This window comes from Nicotiana tabacum, chromosome 1, assembly GCF_000715075.1.
Source record: "Nicotiana tabacum cultivar K326 chromosome 1, ASM71507v2, whole genome shotgun sequence".
Classification (NCBI taxonomy): domain Eukaryota; kingdom Viridiplantae; phylum Streptophyta; class Magnoliopsida; order Solanales; family Solanaceae; genus Nicotiana; species Nicotiana tabacum.
Window position 1 is genome coordinate 221,104,886 of NC_134080.1, and position 13,333 is coordinate 221,118,218.

The 13,333-nt window shown below is 36.1% G+C and overlaps 2 protein-coding genes across 2 annotated transcripts; one reads left to right on the plus strand and one right to left on the minus strand.

Moving 5' to 3' along the window:
* Nucleotides 1-2,924: 2,924 nt before the first annotated feature.
* On the minus strand, nt 2,925-10,930 carry LOC107813660 (conserved oligomeric Golgi complex subunit 5). Its single transcript, XM_016638943.2, has 3 exons — nt 9,637-10,930; nt 5,663-6,136; nt 2,925-4,099 (listed from the first exon to the last, which is right to left on the minus strand). Exons 1-3 carry the CDS (start codon nt 10,753-10,755, stop codon nt 3,176-3,178), a joined length of 2,517 nt encoding a protein of 838 aa, XP_016494429.1. The 5' UTR covers nt 10,756-10,930; the 3' UTR covers nt 2,925-3,175.
* A 1,085-nt stretch (nt 10,931-12,015) lies between these two features.
* On the plus strand, nt 12,016-12,880 carry LOC107813653 (uncharacterized). The gene is made up of 2 exons (XM_016638934.2): nt 12,016-12,476; nt 12,571-12,880. Exons 1-2 carry the CDS (start codon nt 12,016-12,018, stop codon nt 12,878-12,880), a joined length of 771 nt encoding a protein of 256 aa, XP_016494420.2.
* The last annotated feature ends 453 nt before the right edge of the window (nt 12,881-13,333 follow it).

Genomic DNA, 13,333 nt, shown 5'->3' on the forward strand with positions numbered 1-13,333 from the left:
TAATTGCTCTAGAATATTGCTACAACTATACTATACTACTGTACCAAAACAGTAAAGGATGCAAAGTATGAGAAATTTACATGCTCACATTGCAAGCTAAATATTCGCAAGACAACTTGCTCATTCTGTATACTAACAGGGTATATAGTTGTATGGAGTTGTTCAAACAATTGCCTATAACTATAAAAAACAATTACATAAAAACTATATTGTTAGCATATTATACCAGTATAGTATATAGCTATACCAACAGGGTATACAATTGTACGCAAAGAATTTAAAAAAGGTTTTTTCATTATATAGTATACTATAATTGTATATCATTGGAATGTACTATATACCAAAATGGTATATAGTATATCATTTTGGTATACAATACAAATTCTTCTTCGTCAATTCAATGCAATAAATTATACATTATTGAATTAAAGGATTGGTTCATTCCTTCAAAAAAAAAAAATAGTAGTATACTATTGTAGTAAAGTATATACTCTTGAATTAATTATTTATACTAATAGAGCATACAATCTACCATTTTGGTATACTGTACAAATCTGTCTTCTTTGCTAGTTCAACTCAATTTCAACCCAAAATTTAAAAATCTAGTCTAAAATCTCCGCCAAATTGACTCAGAATATAGCCACGTCCTCCAACTAACATTTCGAACATACCCAGTCAAAATCTAATCAAAATAACCACAAACTCAACAAACCCAATTTATGAGTTCCAAGCTTCAAGGTCCTCCAATGGCAGATTAATGTTTGTCACAATTAAATCTTTAAAAAATCATCATTAACACCAAAACTTGCCACAAAGAGTGTCGGCAATTAAAATTTATTATTACATACATAACCTCACAAATTTGTAGCAAACTGAAATCTTAGAAATTTTTATCCTTTTTGATAGATCCTTTTTTTTTAGACTTTTTTTGCTGGGACAAATGATAAAGATAGGAGAGAGAGGTAGATAGATCATATATCTAATGAAAAATTGTAGGGATATGGGTAAAAGGAAAGAAAGAGAAAGAGCAGAGAAAATGATAAGAGAAGAAAGCAAAAAGGAGGAGAAAAATTAGCTTTAACAAGAACAAAACAGAAAGAAGGATTAACGAGGAATTACTTTTGGTTGCATAGGTATATATTGTAATTATTTCTAGAATAGGTAAAGGCAGGTAATTATTTTGGGTAGAATAGGTATTATAGCATAATTTGCTCAAATTAAAATATACCGTTATATTTAACATAGATTAGAATAGCATGTTGGAAAAAATTGGATGATTATGGAGAACAAAAGTTTAGCTTGAGGCGTGTCAAGGACACTGTCATTAAGGATATTTCGCATACACCGTGATAAATAAAATTAGGCGTATCCCCCAGAATTCAACAAGCTCTTCTAGTATAAATTAGGAGCAGAAACAACAAAGATTGAATAAAATAAAACCCATTACAAAAAAAATAGCAGATTGCTTTTTCACAATCTTGAAAGTAAAAAGAACTTGAGAATTTATAGATAAAGAACAACCATCTCATCAGATGGCTAGCTAAAATGCTCCCAACATATATGACATTAAAAACTAAAGAATTAATAAGAAAAAATGTTACAAAACAAATCTTAACGTTTTGTAACTTCTAAAGCCATTCAAGGCTATTTCTAAAGGATTATAATAATTTGAACAAAAGAATTCAAAAGCCATTAATAGCTAATCAAAGATGGTTTTGTATGAATGTTAATAAAAGATCAGTTATAATATTATAATAATAGCTATTAATCATGGATAGTAAATGATAATGAATATGTTATATTTTTATTTTTGAGATATAAGAATTATCTTCTAACATAGCACACTTCAAATAATTCAAAAAGGACACTATTATAATCAATAACTTTGTTCTGTGAATTTATTTCGGGAAACATTTAGGAATCATTATTTAAACTATCGATATGATCGAATCATTAGTGATAGAGTTGAAATAATTATATGCACTAAAAATTAAAAAAAAAATAGGCCATGATAAATAAGCATCTAAAAATTGCAATAGATCTTTTATAAATAATGATTTATGCATAAATGGTTCAGATCAATTTCATTTCCTCGAATATTGATTTAAAAGAAAACAAAAGAGAGAGATTGAGAGAGGAAATTATCGGTTCGTGCTCTAAAATATTTTCATTCCTTAATATACAAAAATATATATTAATTTTGTTCACTCTACAATTTATTACTATTTTCTCTATTAATATACGAGAGACAGAGAAAGGAAAAGGTACAGTGGAGGATCTAACTATAGGTTAGTGAAAGGTTAAATTTAATATCAGAGAAGGCACGCCGCAAACTACAACGACAACAAACTCGGTGTAATATATGTACACATGTGGGGTCAAGAAAAAGTAATTTATACCCAGACCTTACTCCTGCTTCCAAGAAAGAAGGCAAAGAGGCTATTTACGGCAGACCCTCGGCTTAGGATTTTTTTTTTTTTGCAAACTGTTAAAACAAATTGATTCCTTTTCTTGAAAATCTAATGTCTGGTGACCAGAGGAAAAAACAAAAATTGAAAACTATGTTGTTATATAATGCAGAGGAGCAGGGGAAGTGTCATTATATGAGTATTGACCAATGACCAGGAAGACTACGTAAGAGCATCTCAAAAAATTAAGATTATCAAAAAGTTCAATACAACATTCTTCATGTTTGACTAGACAGACAATGAGAGCTGTGAACAAAGATATAAAATGAGCCAGTACAACAACGACGACGACCCAGTAAAATCCCATTAGTGGGATCTGGAAGGGTAGTGTGTACGCAGACCTACGGAGTAGAGAAGCTGTTTTCGAAAGACCCTCGGCTCAAAAAGATGAAAAGAGACAATATCAGTACCACCAACAGATACCAGAGGAATAATAACATCATAAAGACCAGAAAATAGTTGAAAATGAAGCACTGACTACTATAATCCATTTCTTTGAATCTGTGCACTATCAGTGTAACACTACAACTGTGAGAAAAAATGACAATCAATTGAGGTAAAATATATAAAGAAAGTAAGACACTAAACGAAACATAGATAACGGTCTGCTATGTGTTCATCTGTGACAATATTATTGAAACAAAAATATGGGGAAGGGCATATACCAAGAGAAGATGATTTGAGCTTTGCATTCTCTCAAAGCTCCTCTAACGATTCCCAGATAAAGAAGAGCCGATTTCTAGCATCAAAGGATAGACAGGACTAAATTCCTTGTCCCCTCTTGACCGTACCTTAGCAGCATAGTCGTCCAGAGTAGCTTTAATACCTTTCCAGATTTGGTCCTCCCCTTGTGAATCCATCCAGAGTGAATACTGCGTCGGAGTAAGTCTATTTCTTTGCAATGGTGATTGTAGTTCTTCAGGCCCGCGTGAGTAAAGATGGTGCAGTATGACACTTGGCGGTAGATCTTGACGAAGTGGGGATGATGCAAGTTGAGATGTTTCCAGGAATATAACAGGCCGAAATGCTCTAAGTGCTCGATATGGGGCACCGAGTTGTTCTACTGGAAACAAGTTTTGGCCAACTGCTAATTCAAGTTCAGCCATGTCCCTCGCCAATCTCAACTTGCCTGATTCTGAGAGAGGTCTAACAAGTGAAGCGTGCCTGATGAAAAATATCAGAACTCTGGACGCCATGCTCCTCACAAGTCTAGTACAAATAGTTTCTGAACCTGTAGTAATGCTACTTGACGAAGAAGGTAACAGCCTGGACAGGAATTCGCTACGAAAATGGAGAATACTCTGCTGCAGCTCTTCCATGTAAGGTGATGCATTATTGTCCATAGCAGCATCCATGCCGAGACTACCAAAATTTTGACCGTGAATTTGCAAGATGCACGACTCCAGTCGATCAAGCATTGCTTGGAATAGTGATGTCACTGAATCACCTGCAACCCCATAGATAGATCCCAGTGCAGGAGACAGAATATCGGTTGCAATAGTTGGTAGTCCTGCCACCATGGATGATATGCGGGTATGAATTTCTTGTAGATGCTGGTACAATGCAAAGTTCTTCAGCTGTGCTGGAGTTGCAGCACCTGTTATTTGCCGTGCCTCAGGCCCAGTAGATATCTGCAGATAAATTAAATGTATGAAACTTGAGTAAAAGTTTATCCTGAATGTATTTCCCCAAGTTAAATTCATTAACTCAATTACTCAGATGATGATGTAATGAAATTGTCAAAAAGCAATTTATCGAGGATAGAGAAACATTATTGATATCACCAGACCATCCCGACTCACCAACCCTCAATCCCATGTAAACGGGGGTGGGGAGAACAGAGAAAACATTTAACGAAAATCACTTGCTAATGCTGCCAAAGAACAGAGAGAGAGGGGCTGAACAGCACCCATCAATCTCCGAGCAAACTTCCACCTCTCGGAAAAGGAAAAAAAAAGGAAGAGAGGTAGTGCTTATCAGTTGGTACGAAAACTCAGCGTAACATACTCATAAGAATATCAACCATTTATAGTTACAGTAATAAAAGGAATTCAACTAATTCTAGACATCAAGCTTAGAGTACCAAAAGCCTACAAAGATTAATCCACTCAAAGTTGCTAGATGTTTAATAAACAGAAAATGTAGGACCTCAAAGAACAAAGTTATATGAAAGTGCAGAATAGCACGAGAAAGAGCAAGAAAAAGTGGAGAAGAAGAAATATAAACGCAAAAGAAAAATGTTTCTTGGTCAGTGTTTGTAATTCACAAATCCTGCATTTTCCTTTTTCCTTTTCTGTTTGGGAGGGTGGCATGTATAGGCATTTGCTTAGCAATTAGTTTCTTATTCAACTTTTCCTCTTTCAAGAACTTCCACTATATCTTTCAAACAAATCACTATGCAAACAAATTTATCCCCTTCAAACAATAATCACAAGCATAGAGAACTAACTGACTGCAAGGTATAAATAATTACTTTCCATTTCATTTTGCGTTGTAACATCATCCAATCTAAGACAAGGAGAAACTCAAATTGTGGTTGTTGTAGTAGGTCCTTGAATAAACTTTTTTTTTCTTATTTTTCTAAGTCGGGTTCATGAAAACTTTAGTAGGATAGAACAAATCATTCAAGATTCTTCCATTTGAGGTTCGTTAAATATGATCTGCAGTACTTTGTCAACTTGCATCAATCCATACTCTTTCCCTTTTTTAGTAACACGGATCAATGCAAAATCTTTTAGATTACTATTAGTTCAGCTTGCTAATATATACTGGTCTTTACTCTCTGATAAAAAAACATATATATACTGGTCATACTATATATATATATACATGCAAAGATAGAGGAACTCCCAACCCTAGGGCTAAGATTAACGCCTTCTCCTTTCCCCTGATTGCAGCACTTTCTAGTTGCTGTAAGAACGAAATTGATGAAATTTCTGGAAATGCAGACCTATCTCTACAATATTCATATCTGAAATGGCAACTCTCCCTCACTTCCACTCGACAAACAAAAGGAATAGTATTATTGAAGTGTAAAACAGCCCCTTCAAATGTTCAACGTACCCCAAACTGCAGATATCACATAAATCATGAAGAAATATAGGAAGTGAGTGCATGCTATATAGATTTGCTTCTTGAATTTATAGGAAGTGTTTCTTCAAAGAACGTTCTGCCATACAAATGTGAAAGCATACCTGGTATTCTGTTCTTTCTGAAAGTAGAAGCAGAACTTTGTTGATCTCACGCAAGACAAGAAGGGTTAACCGAGCATCCATCTGGACAGCTTCTATTTCTTCTTGAATTCGTGATATAATCCTTGAGATATGTTCTTTTGAGGGAATACTTCCACGACTGGACACTGGAAATACAGAATTAACAAGATCCGAAAGACGACTCAGACAGAGGGTTAGGAAAGCAGTCTGGAATATTTCAACAGAAGATAACATTTGGTCCTTTGCTTCTGAACTGAGAGCTGGTGGAACTCCTTTGACATCTGTATCACGTGAAATTCTTTCAAGGAGGTTTTCTAACATAGAGAAGAGTTTTGGATACCCAACAGTGAATATCTCCTTAACAAAGCTTGATGCAGTGAAAGTAGACTTCATTTGGTTAGCAAAGGATTTAACCAGTGCCTCCCAAACACGATCCGTCAATATAGGATCACCTTCCTGATAAATATGTAATAATGTAAGCAACCACGGAAAAGAAACCAACAAATCATTTATAAGAATGAAAAAGATAATCATGAAACACTGTTTTATTGTGTATTTGAATTTTATAGTTTTCTTTTTCTTTCTTTTCTATTTTTTGGTTGGTTTTCGAGGGTGGGGGTGGGGGTTCCATGTGCTTCCTGAGACAGAGGTTCCCCATTTTCTGGGGATTTGGCAAGGGAAGAGGTAGGGCATGATTCTGTAACCAATAAAGTTTGAAGAAAACAGAAGACAGATACATATGACTAAACACAAATCCAGTTCAAAATTAGGTACTTGTCCAAGAAATCCAGTGTACCCAAGGAACAGTGTCCCCTAAGACATATTATTGTTCCCAAAAAACAAAACATTGCCCGTTGTTAAGTCCACTCATTGGAAAAATAAGATGGGTTATCGAGAATATTCAGTTTCTAATTGGGTACATGGATAGATAAAATCTCCGAAGCAGTAATTGTTCTAAGGTACCAGTTGAAATTATGTGAATATTTCTAAGTAGGCCAAGCCCCACAAATGCAATCAAAACATAGTAGCATATTTAAGAGAAGGGAAGATTGACAAGTAGCTAGACATAAGAGCAGGATTTCAGTAGATCCAGAAAAAAAATTCCTTCTCCGATCCTTAGTATTTTTAATGAAACCTTCTCAAATCCTTAATATGTGCATTATAAGAAAATTAGTGGCGAGAGGGCATTATTCTTAGCAGATGAGTGAACCTCTGCACAGTGAAAAGGAAGGCAATAACTGTTGCAGTAAAAACAACCCCTCTCTGTTACGCCTTTTTTTTTATAGCGGTGGCGTCTAGGCCAACTCGCACACCTACTGGATACCTGCTACCTCCCACTGACACAAGTACTGAGTAATTTTTCTAGCAAGGCTTAGGCAAATGGTAAAACATCATCCGGCATTTTTGCCTCTGTCGGGACTGGAACCATGGTCTCCCATAATTTTTGTCCCACTTCATTGGTTGTTAGACCAAACCCTTGAGTTCACTCTCAGTTACTTTTTTCATCCATGTTTCTAAAAGTATCACATTTTTCACCAGAACAATCACCTAATCTCACTAGAAAATAAATGGAGCCGGTTATTTCACCACCCTAAGGGTAAGAGGGTTGGATTCTTTATGGTTCGCTCCAAAATATGAACCATCAAATTCTGGTGGGTGCTAGTCACCTTAAGTTAATAATTCACATGTACCCTGCTTGCACAAATTTCTGTTGCTTCTGTGAATCTATACAACCTTATCTGATGATCCTGCAACCAGAACAACTAAAGAAAACCCCACAACCATCAGAAGTAGTAGGACTACAGCCAACACCAACCACTAACATGAAACTATTGTTTTTTCAAAAAAGAACTTAAATTAATAACTACAACCAACAATGACTCCTTTACTGATTTTTTTGTTAAAAGACAAGAATCTGAATCTTCCCACAACTTTTCTAACACCAAGCTGAAAACCAAGACTTATTCTATAAAGCTGTTATTTCTTATATAAACAGAAGAAGACTGATAAAGGGAACTTACTATAAAAGCTCATTAAAACATTTTTTAGGTAGAATACCTTGTACCCAAAAGTAGAAAAGTACCACTATCCTCCCATTTCAATGAAAAACAAGATTTCACAGTAAAAAAGAACTTTTCATCAAAAAAGAAAGTGAAATAGGAGAACTGCCTCCCATAAATGCACAAAAATTGCCAAGGATCACTCATTATGCCATGATACAATTCAAAATAGAGACTTGACTATAGGGGTTGACTTCTCATTTCAGCCGCAATTATTAGATTCAAGCTTCATTCTCCATAGCTTCGAAATGCTTGTTCTTGAAATACTAGTAGAGCATCTACTTGGATGGTTTCATAGCTATGTTGCTCGGACTTCTAAAATATACTGCCGGGTACGGGTCAAATCTTTCAAAATTAGTGCATTTTAGGAGGATCCGACAAGGGTGGGCAGCATTTTGGAGAGTCCGAGCAACATAACTTCTTACCAATTTCCAAGCTTGGTGAGTACCATACTAGGTCATTAAGTGGAGTTTTAATATTATATTTTATTGTGCAACTAATGTTGAGGATAATGTGCAACTAATAGCTATGATTTCAATACAATAGCTATGTTTCAGAGACTATTCAGCGGAGAATCGACTACAATTCCTTGAAAATGCCAAGGTTTTTTCAAGTTTTAAATTACAAAAATTCATGGAATTTGAGCTGTGAAATCAGTCACTGATGCTTGCATCAGATTAAATTGCTTACATCACACACCCTGGAGTGCGGCCCTTCCTTGGACCCTGCGTGGACGCCGGATGTTTTGTGCACCGGGCTGCCCTTTTTTTATGGAATCAGATAAAATGCACTTTTAATTTCATTTTGCAATTTGTTAGCATTTTACTATAGTAAGAATGCCTGAGCCATAAATGAACTATGTCATTATACTACTCCACAAAAAGATCAGCAAATAGAAGAGATCTATAGAGGAGAAACTTGTGACAGTGCTCCCTGGGGCTAGCCAAAATAGAAACATCTCTTTACTTGCTCTCAGCTTCAACCATTCCTTAATAAATAATAACTCAACTATACTATCCTTTTGGTAGCAGTAAACCAGAGTTATCAAAGGCGAAAAGCACAAAAAAGCTCTAAGGTCCGTTGGGGCTTTAAGCATGAAGCACAAATAAAGCGTGGGCTTTAATGAAAAAAAGCGCAACAGGAGAAAAAGTAAAAATATGCATGAAGTCTCCAATACTAATCATTATAAGCATGAATAACAAATATATGGACAAAGAAATTGAAAAAATGTTCACGATAAAGTGAAATATCAATTGTTTAAGGTCGCCTTTTCAAGATTACACTCATTGGCAAGGAAAAATATGCCTTAGAGCTTTGATGCGACACTAAAGTGCCCACAAAGCGAGGCGAAACGCTCAACGTGTTTTGAGCCTCACTTCAGGGCTTAAGCGCGCCTTTGACAACACTACAGTAAACCATTTCAAGACTGATAAACTTAATATTCCTCTTCATTGCCACATTTGACACCCTTAAACACAGGACTGGATTGGTACAAAACGAACATCAGTAAGGACAGTTATCAGTACTCCCCATAATTTCAGTTAATTTCATTTTTTTTCACAAAGTACTGCTTTTAGAAATCCTGCTACTAACTGCATCAGGTTATATTCATCTCATTCTTTTTATCAAGAAGTTATATTCATTTCATTTGAAACCAACCTCTCTAGCAAAGGGACCAAAGCAGTTACTTCCTTAAGCTGGCTCAATTGCTTCTATCTAGCTATAAAGTTATAATCAAGTTTTATCAATTCTAAGTTCCGAAACGGGGCAACATGTTCAAGCTCAACGCAATCACAACATTTTAGACTACAAATAACTTGATATGAGAAAGGCGTCATATAATAGTAACTACTTTAAAACGATTCATATCAAGTAGAAACACATTCATTCACACACCTGCATGACTTCATCGAGCAGCAAGACATGCGTAAAGGGGTCTCTTTTCTTGGACAAAACCCTCTGCAAATGCCAAACAGCAACCACAACAGAATGTAACTGGTCCATACAACCATTCATCCGTTGCCACAATGCATCCTTCGCCTTTGCGCTTCCTCCAAACTGAGGTGTTCCACTTCTCTGCACACCTCCTGGCCCACCAAATCCACCACCAACAGAAACAGCTTTCATATCCAAAGCTGTTGTTATACTCTTCACTCCCATTGCCTTATACTTACTCACTAACCCATCCACTGTCCCCCTCAACTCCCCCATATTATAAAACACCTGAAGCCCAGCTCCAACTTCAGCTTGATTCAAACCCTCAAGCCCATTCTCCAAAACCTTCATCCCTTCGGCCCGTAATTTCAGCCCAATTTCAACAACCCATTTCAATTCCAAATCAACCACATCAATCCCAGATAAATGATACTCATTATAAAGTGATAATATCTCAAAATGCAGCTGTGCAGCTTTAGAAAGATCCAATTTTTCCGGGTCATGGGTCGGGTCCATGAGATCCCGGAGTTTTTTAGATAATCTCAGGGTTCGAATCGTAGACTGAAGAAGCTCGGTTGTAGAATGCAGGTTGTTAAGCTGAAGGGTATGTTTGGAAATTAATTGATGAGGATCGGAGAGTTCGGAACGGACGCGGCGGAGGGAGGATTGAAGGGAGGAGACGGAGGAGCGGAGGGAGGAGAGAGCGGATTCAGCGGCACGCAATGAAGTGAGCTGGTTGAGGAGATCGTGGTGGCGCGTGAGTACTTCGTGACGGAGTTGATTGTTGAGGAGATTAAGACCTTCTTGAAGCTTCTCAATGCGTGAAGCAGCGGAGCCGGAGGAAAGTGCGGCGGAGGAGAAGGTAGTGGAATCGAAGTCGGAGGAGAGGAATGAGGAGAAAATTGGATCGGATGTGAAGGAGTCGAGTGGGGATGGGGATGGAGTGAGTGGGGTATGGGGAGTGGGGGTGGGGTTAGTAGTGGTGGCGGATCTGAAAGTTGAGAGGCGTTGAAGAGGTGAGGCGGACTGGGGTGTAGAGGGTGGGTGGTGGGGTGATCTCTGGATCGCCGGAGACGCCATTGTTTCCGGCCACCGGCGAAATTAACAATGTGGTGGTTTTTGGAACAACTTCGATCTTTTCGAATAGAGTGATTACGCCATGGACTTCCGTACTTCCTTGAAATGTAAATCTTAAAAATTAAACTCCGATCGGAAAATTTGAGTTAAATATGGTGGGCGTTTGGACACGAGAATCGTAAAATTCCAAAAAAAAAAAAAAAAAAAGTGAAAAAACTTTTCAAATGAAATATAATATTTAAAACTTAGAGTTGTGTTGGACGTGAATATAATTTTTGGTTGTTTTTGAAATTTTGTGAGTAATCTGAGTAAAAAATTTAAAAAATAAATTTTTTGAGTTTTTAAAATTTTCAAAAATTTTAAAATTTATCTTCAAATAAAAATTAAATTTTTAAATTTTATGACTAAACACTAATTCTAAAAAAAGGGAAAAATAGTTCTTATGTCCAAATGGGTTCATAAAATATTGAGTTCGCCTAAAAAAAAGGATTAACATATTCTCATAGTTTTTTCTTTCTTTCAAATATCTTTTATCACTTCTCCAAAGTTCTATGTTTTTTATCCTTTTTTTTTCTTTTTTTTTTGGTTTTGTAAAACTTGTTTCTAGAAGTTGCAAACAAACAAAAAAAACTTGTAATAAAATTTCACTGTCACCATTTTTTTTTGTGTAAGGACAATATCTTACTCTATACGAAACCTATGGAACCATTCCAAGCTACAAGAGGATTGAGACATGGTGATCCATTCTCACCATTTCTTTTTATGCTTGGTATGGAGTACCTCACAAGGAGTTTCAAGACTTTGAAGTATAAGCCAGATTTTAACTTCCATCCTAAATGTGATAAACTAAATATCATTCAACTAGGGTTTGCAGATGACCTATTGCTATTTTGTAGAGGAGATACTATTTCTATCCAAATGGTATTCAACTGTTTCATGGAATTTTCTAAGGCATCTGGCCTAAAAGCAAACACAACAAAGAGTTCCATATACTTTGGGGGAGTACCACAAGATATACAGCAGAGCATAGTACAAGTAACCGACTTTAGCAGGGGAGATTTGCCTTTCAAATACCTTGGAGTTCCACTTAGTACTAAAAAGATTTCTATGATACAATGTCAGCCCCTTCTGGAGAGAATATTAGGAAGAATTACCTTCCGGACTTCAAAGTACCTATCTTATGCAGGAAGGTTGCAATTGATTAAGACAATGATGTTCTCCAATCAAATATACTAGTCGCAGATATTTGTAATTCCTAAGAAGATGATGAAGAAGCTAGAAACAGTCTGTAGAACCTTTCTACAGACTAGAGGAACAAATGCTTCAAAAAAAGCTTTGCTATCATGGGACAAAGTATGCTCTCCGAAAAAGATTGCTGGTGGATATAATGTAATAGATAAAACTGGAATTTGCAAACTACTATGGAATCTGTATAAGAAGAAAGACAAATTGTGGGTTCAGTGGATTCATTTGTATTATGGGAAGAAGCAAAAAGTGTGGGAAACCAATCCAAGCAATGCATTGTGGATAGTTCAGAAAATCAGCAGGGGTCGATATGAAGGAACTGGCAGAATGGAACTACTTCTCTATCAAGAAGTGGTACAAAGGCATGCGAGGACAATATCAAAAAGTATCGTGGAAGATATTAACGTGCAACAATTTAGGGGCTCCAAAGTGGATCTTTGTGCTAAATCTAGCTCTGCAAAACAGACTCCTTACAAGAAGTAGATTCCAGGTGTGGGGAATTACAGATGAAGTAAGCTGCCCCTTGTGTACTGAAGAAGATGAGATCATAGATCATTTAATGTTTAAATGCAGAGTTACTGGAAGTATATGGAGCAAGTTGCTACATTGGCAAGGCATAACAAGATCTTCGATGGAGTGGCAAAGGGAGGTACAATGGGATAAAGACAAATCAACAGGAAACAATGCAAAAGCTCGAGTATATAGACTGACTTTGGTATGTGCAGTACATCATATATGGAATGAAAGAAACAAGAGATTATTCCAAGAAGAGCAGAAGACAATGGAAGTGATAGTTAGACAAATTATACAAGAAGTTGCAAATAAGGGATCAAGAATCAGAAAGTTAGAGAAGACAATGGAAGAAATGAATTTCTATCCTTAGTTTGATATAGAAGACTTGTAGTAGAAGTTGTGTGGAACTGGGAGTGTCCAGTTTCAGATTTTGACATTGTACATATTTGCTATTGGTAAATAAAATCATTTAATTACCCAAAAAAAAATCACCTTTTTTATAAGCAAATTCGAAAGCAAAAGAAAACATACCAAACAAACACAATTTAAAAAGATTTTTTGAAAGTAGGATTTAAGTAATATAAAGCGTCGTTTGGTTTTTGAAATAAGGGATAAAACTCGTGAAATAAGATGCAAGATTACTTTTTATATTGCGTTTGATTGGATTTTAGATATCTGGTATCACTTTAGGTTAGGGAGTTGGACCATAATAGCTCCACCACATTCCTAAAACGTGTTGCCCTCCTAAAAATTTAAACTCGATTTCTTTTGTAAGTTTTCTGATCCAAATAACGTGTTTCCCTCCTAATATTTGTTTTTAATC

Excerpts from the sequence above, each read along its gene's own strand:
- LOC107813660 (XM_016638943.2), bottom strand. The coding sequence starts at position 10,755 with ATGGCGTCTCCGGCGATCCAGAGATCACCCCACCACCCACCCTCTACA. Across the intron at positions 6,137-9,636 it reads TGCTCGATGAAGTCATGCAG|GAAGGTGATCCTATATTGAC; the intron begins GTGTGTGAATGA and ends CATATTTATCAG. Across the intron at positions 4,100-5,662 it reads CAGAAAGAACAGAATACCAG|ATATCTACTGGGCCTGAGGC; the intron begins GTATGCTTTCAC and ends ATTTATCTGCAG.
- LOC107813653 (XM_016638934.2), top strand. The coding sequence starts at position 12,016 with ATGATGAAGAAGCTAGAAACAGTCTGTAGAACCTTTCTACAGACTAGA. Across the intron at positions 12,477-12,570 it reads AAACAGACTCCTTACAAGAA|AGTTACTGGAAGTATATGGA; the intron begins GTAGATTCCAGG and ends GTTTAAATGCAG.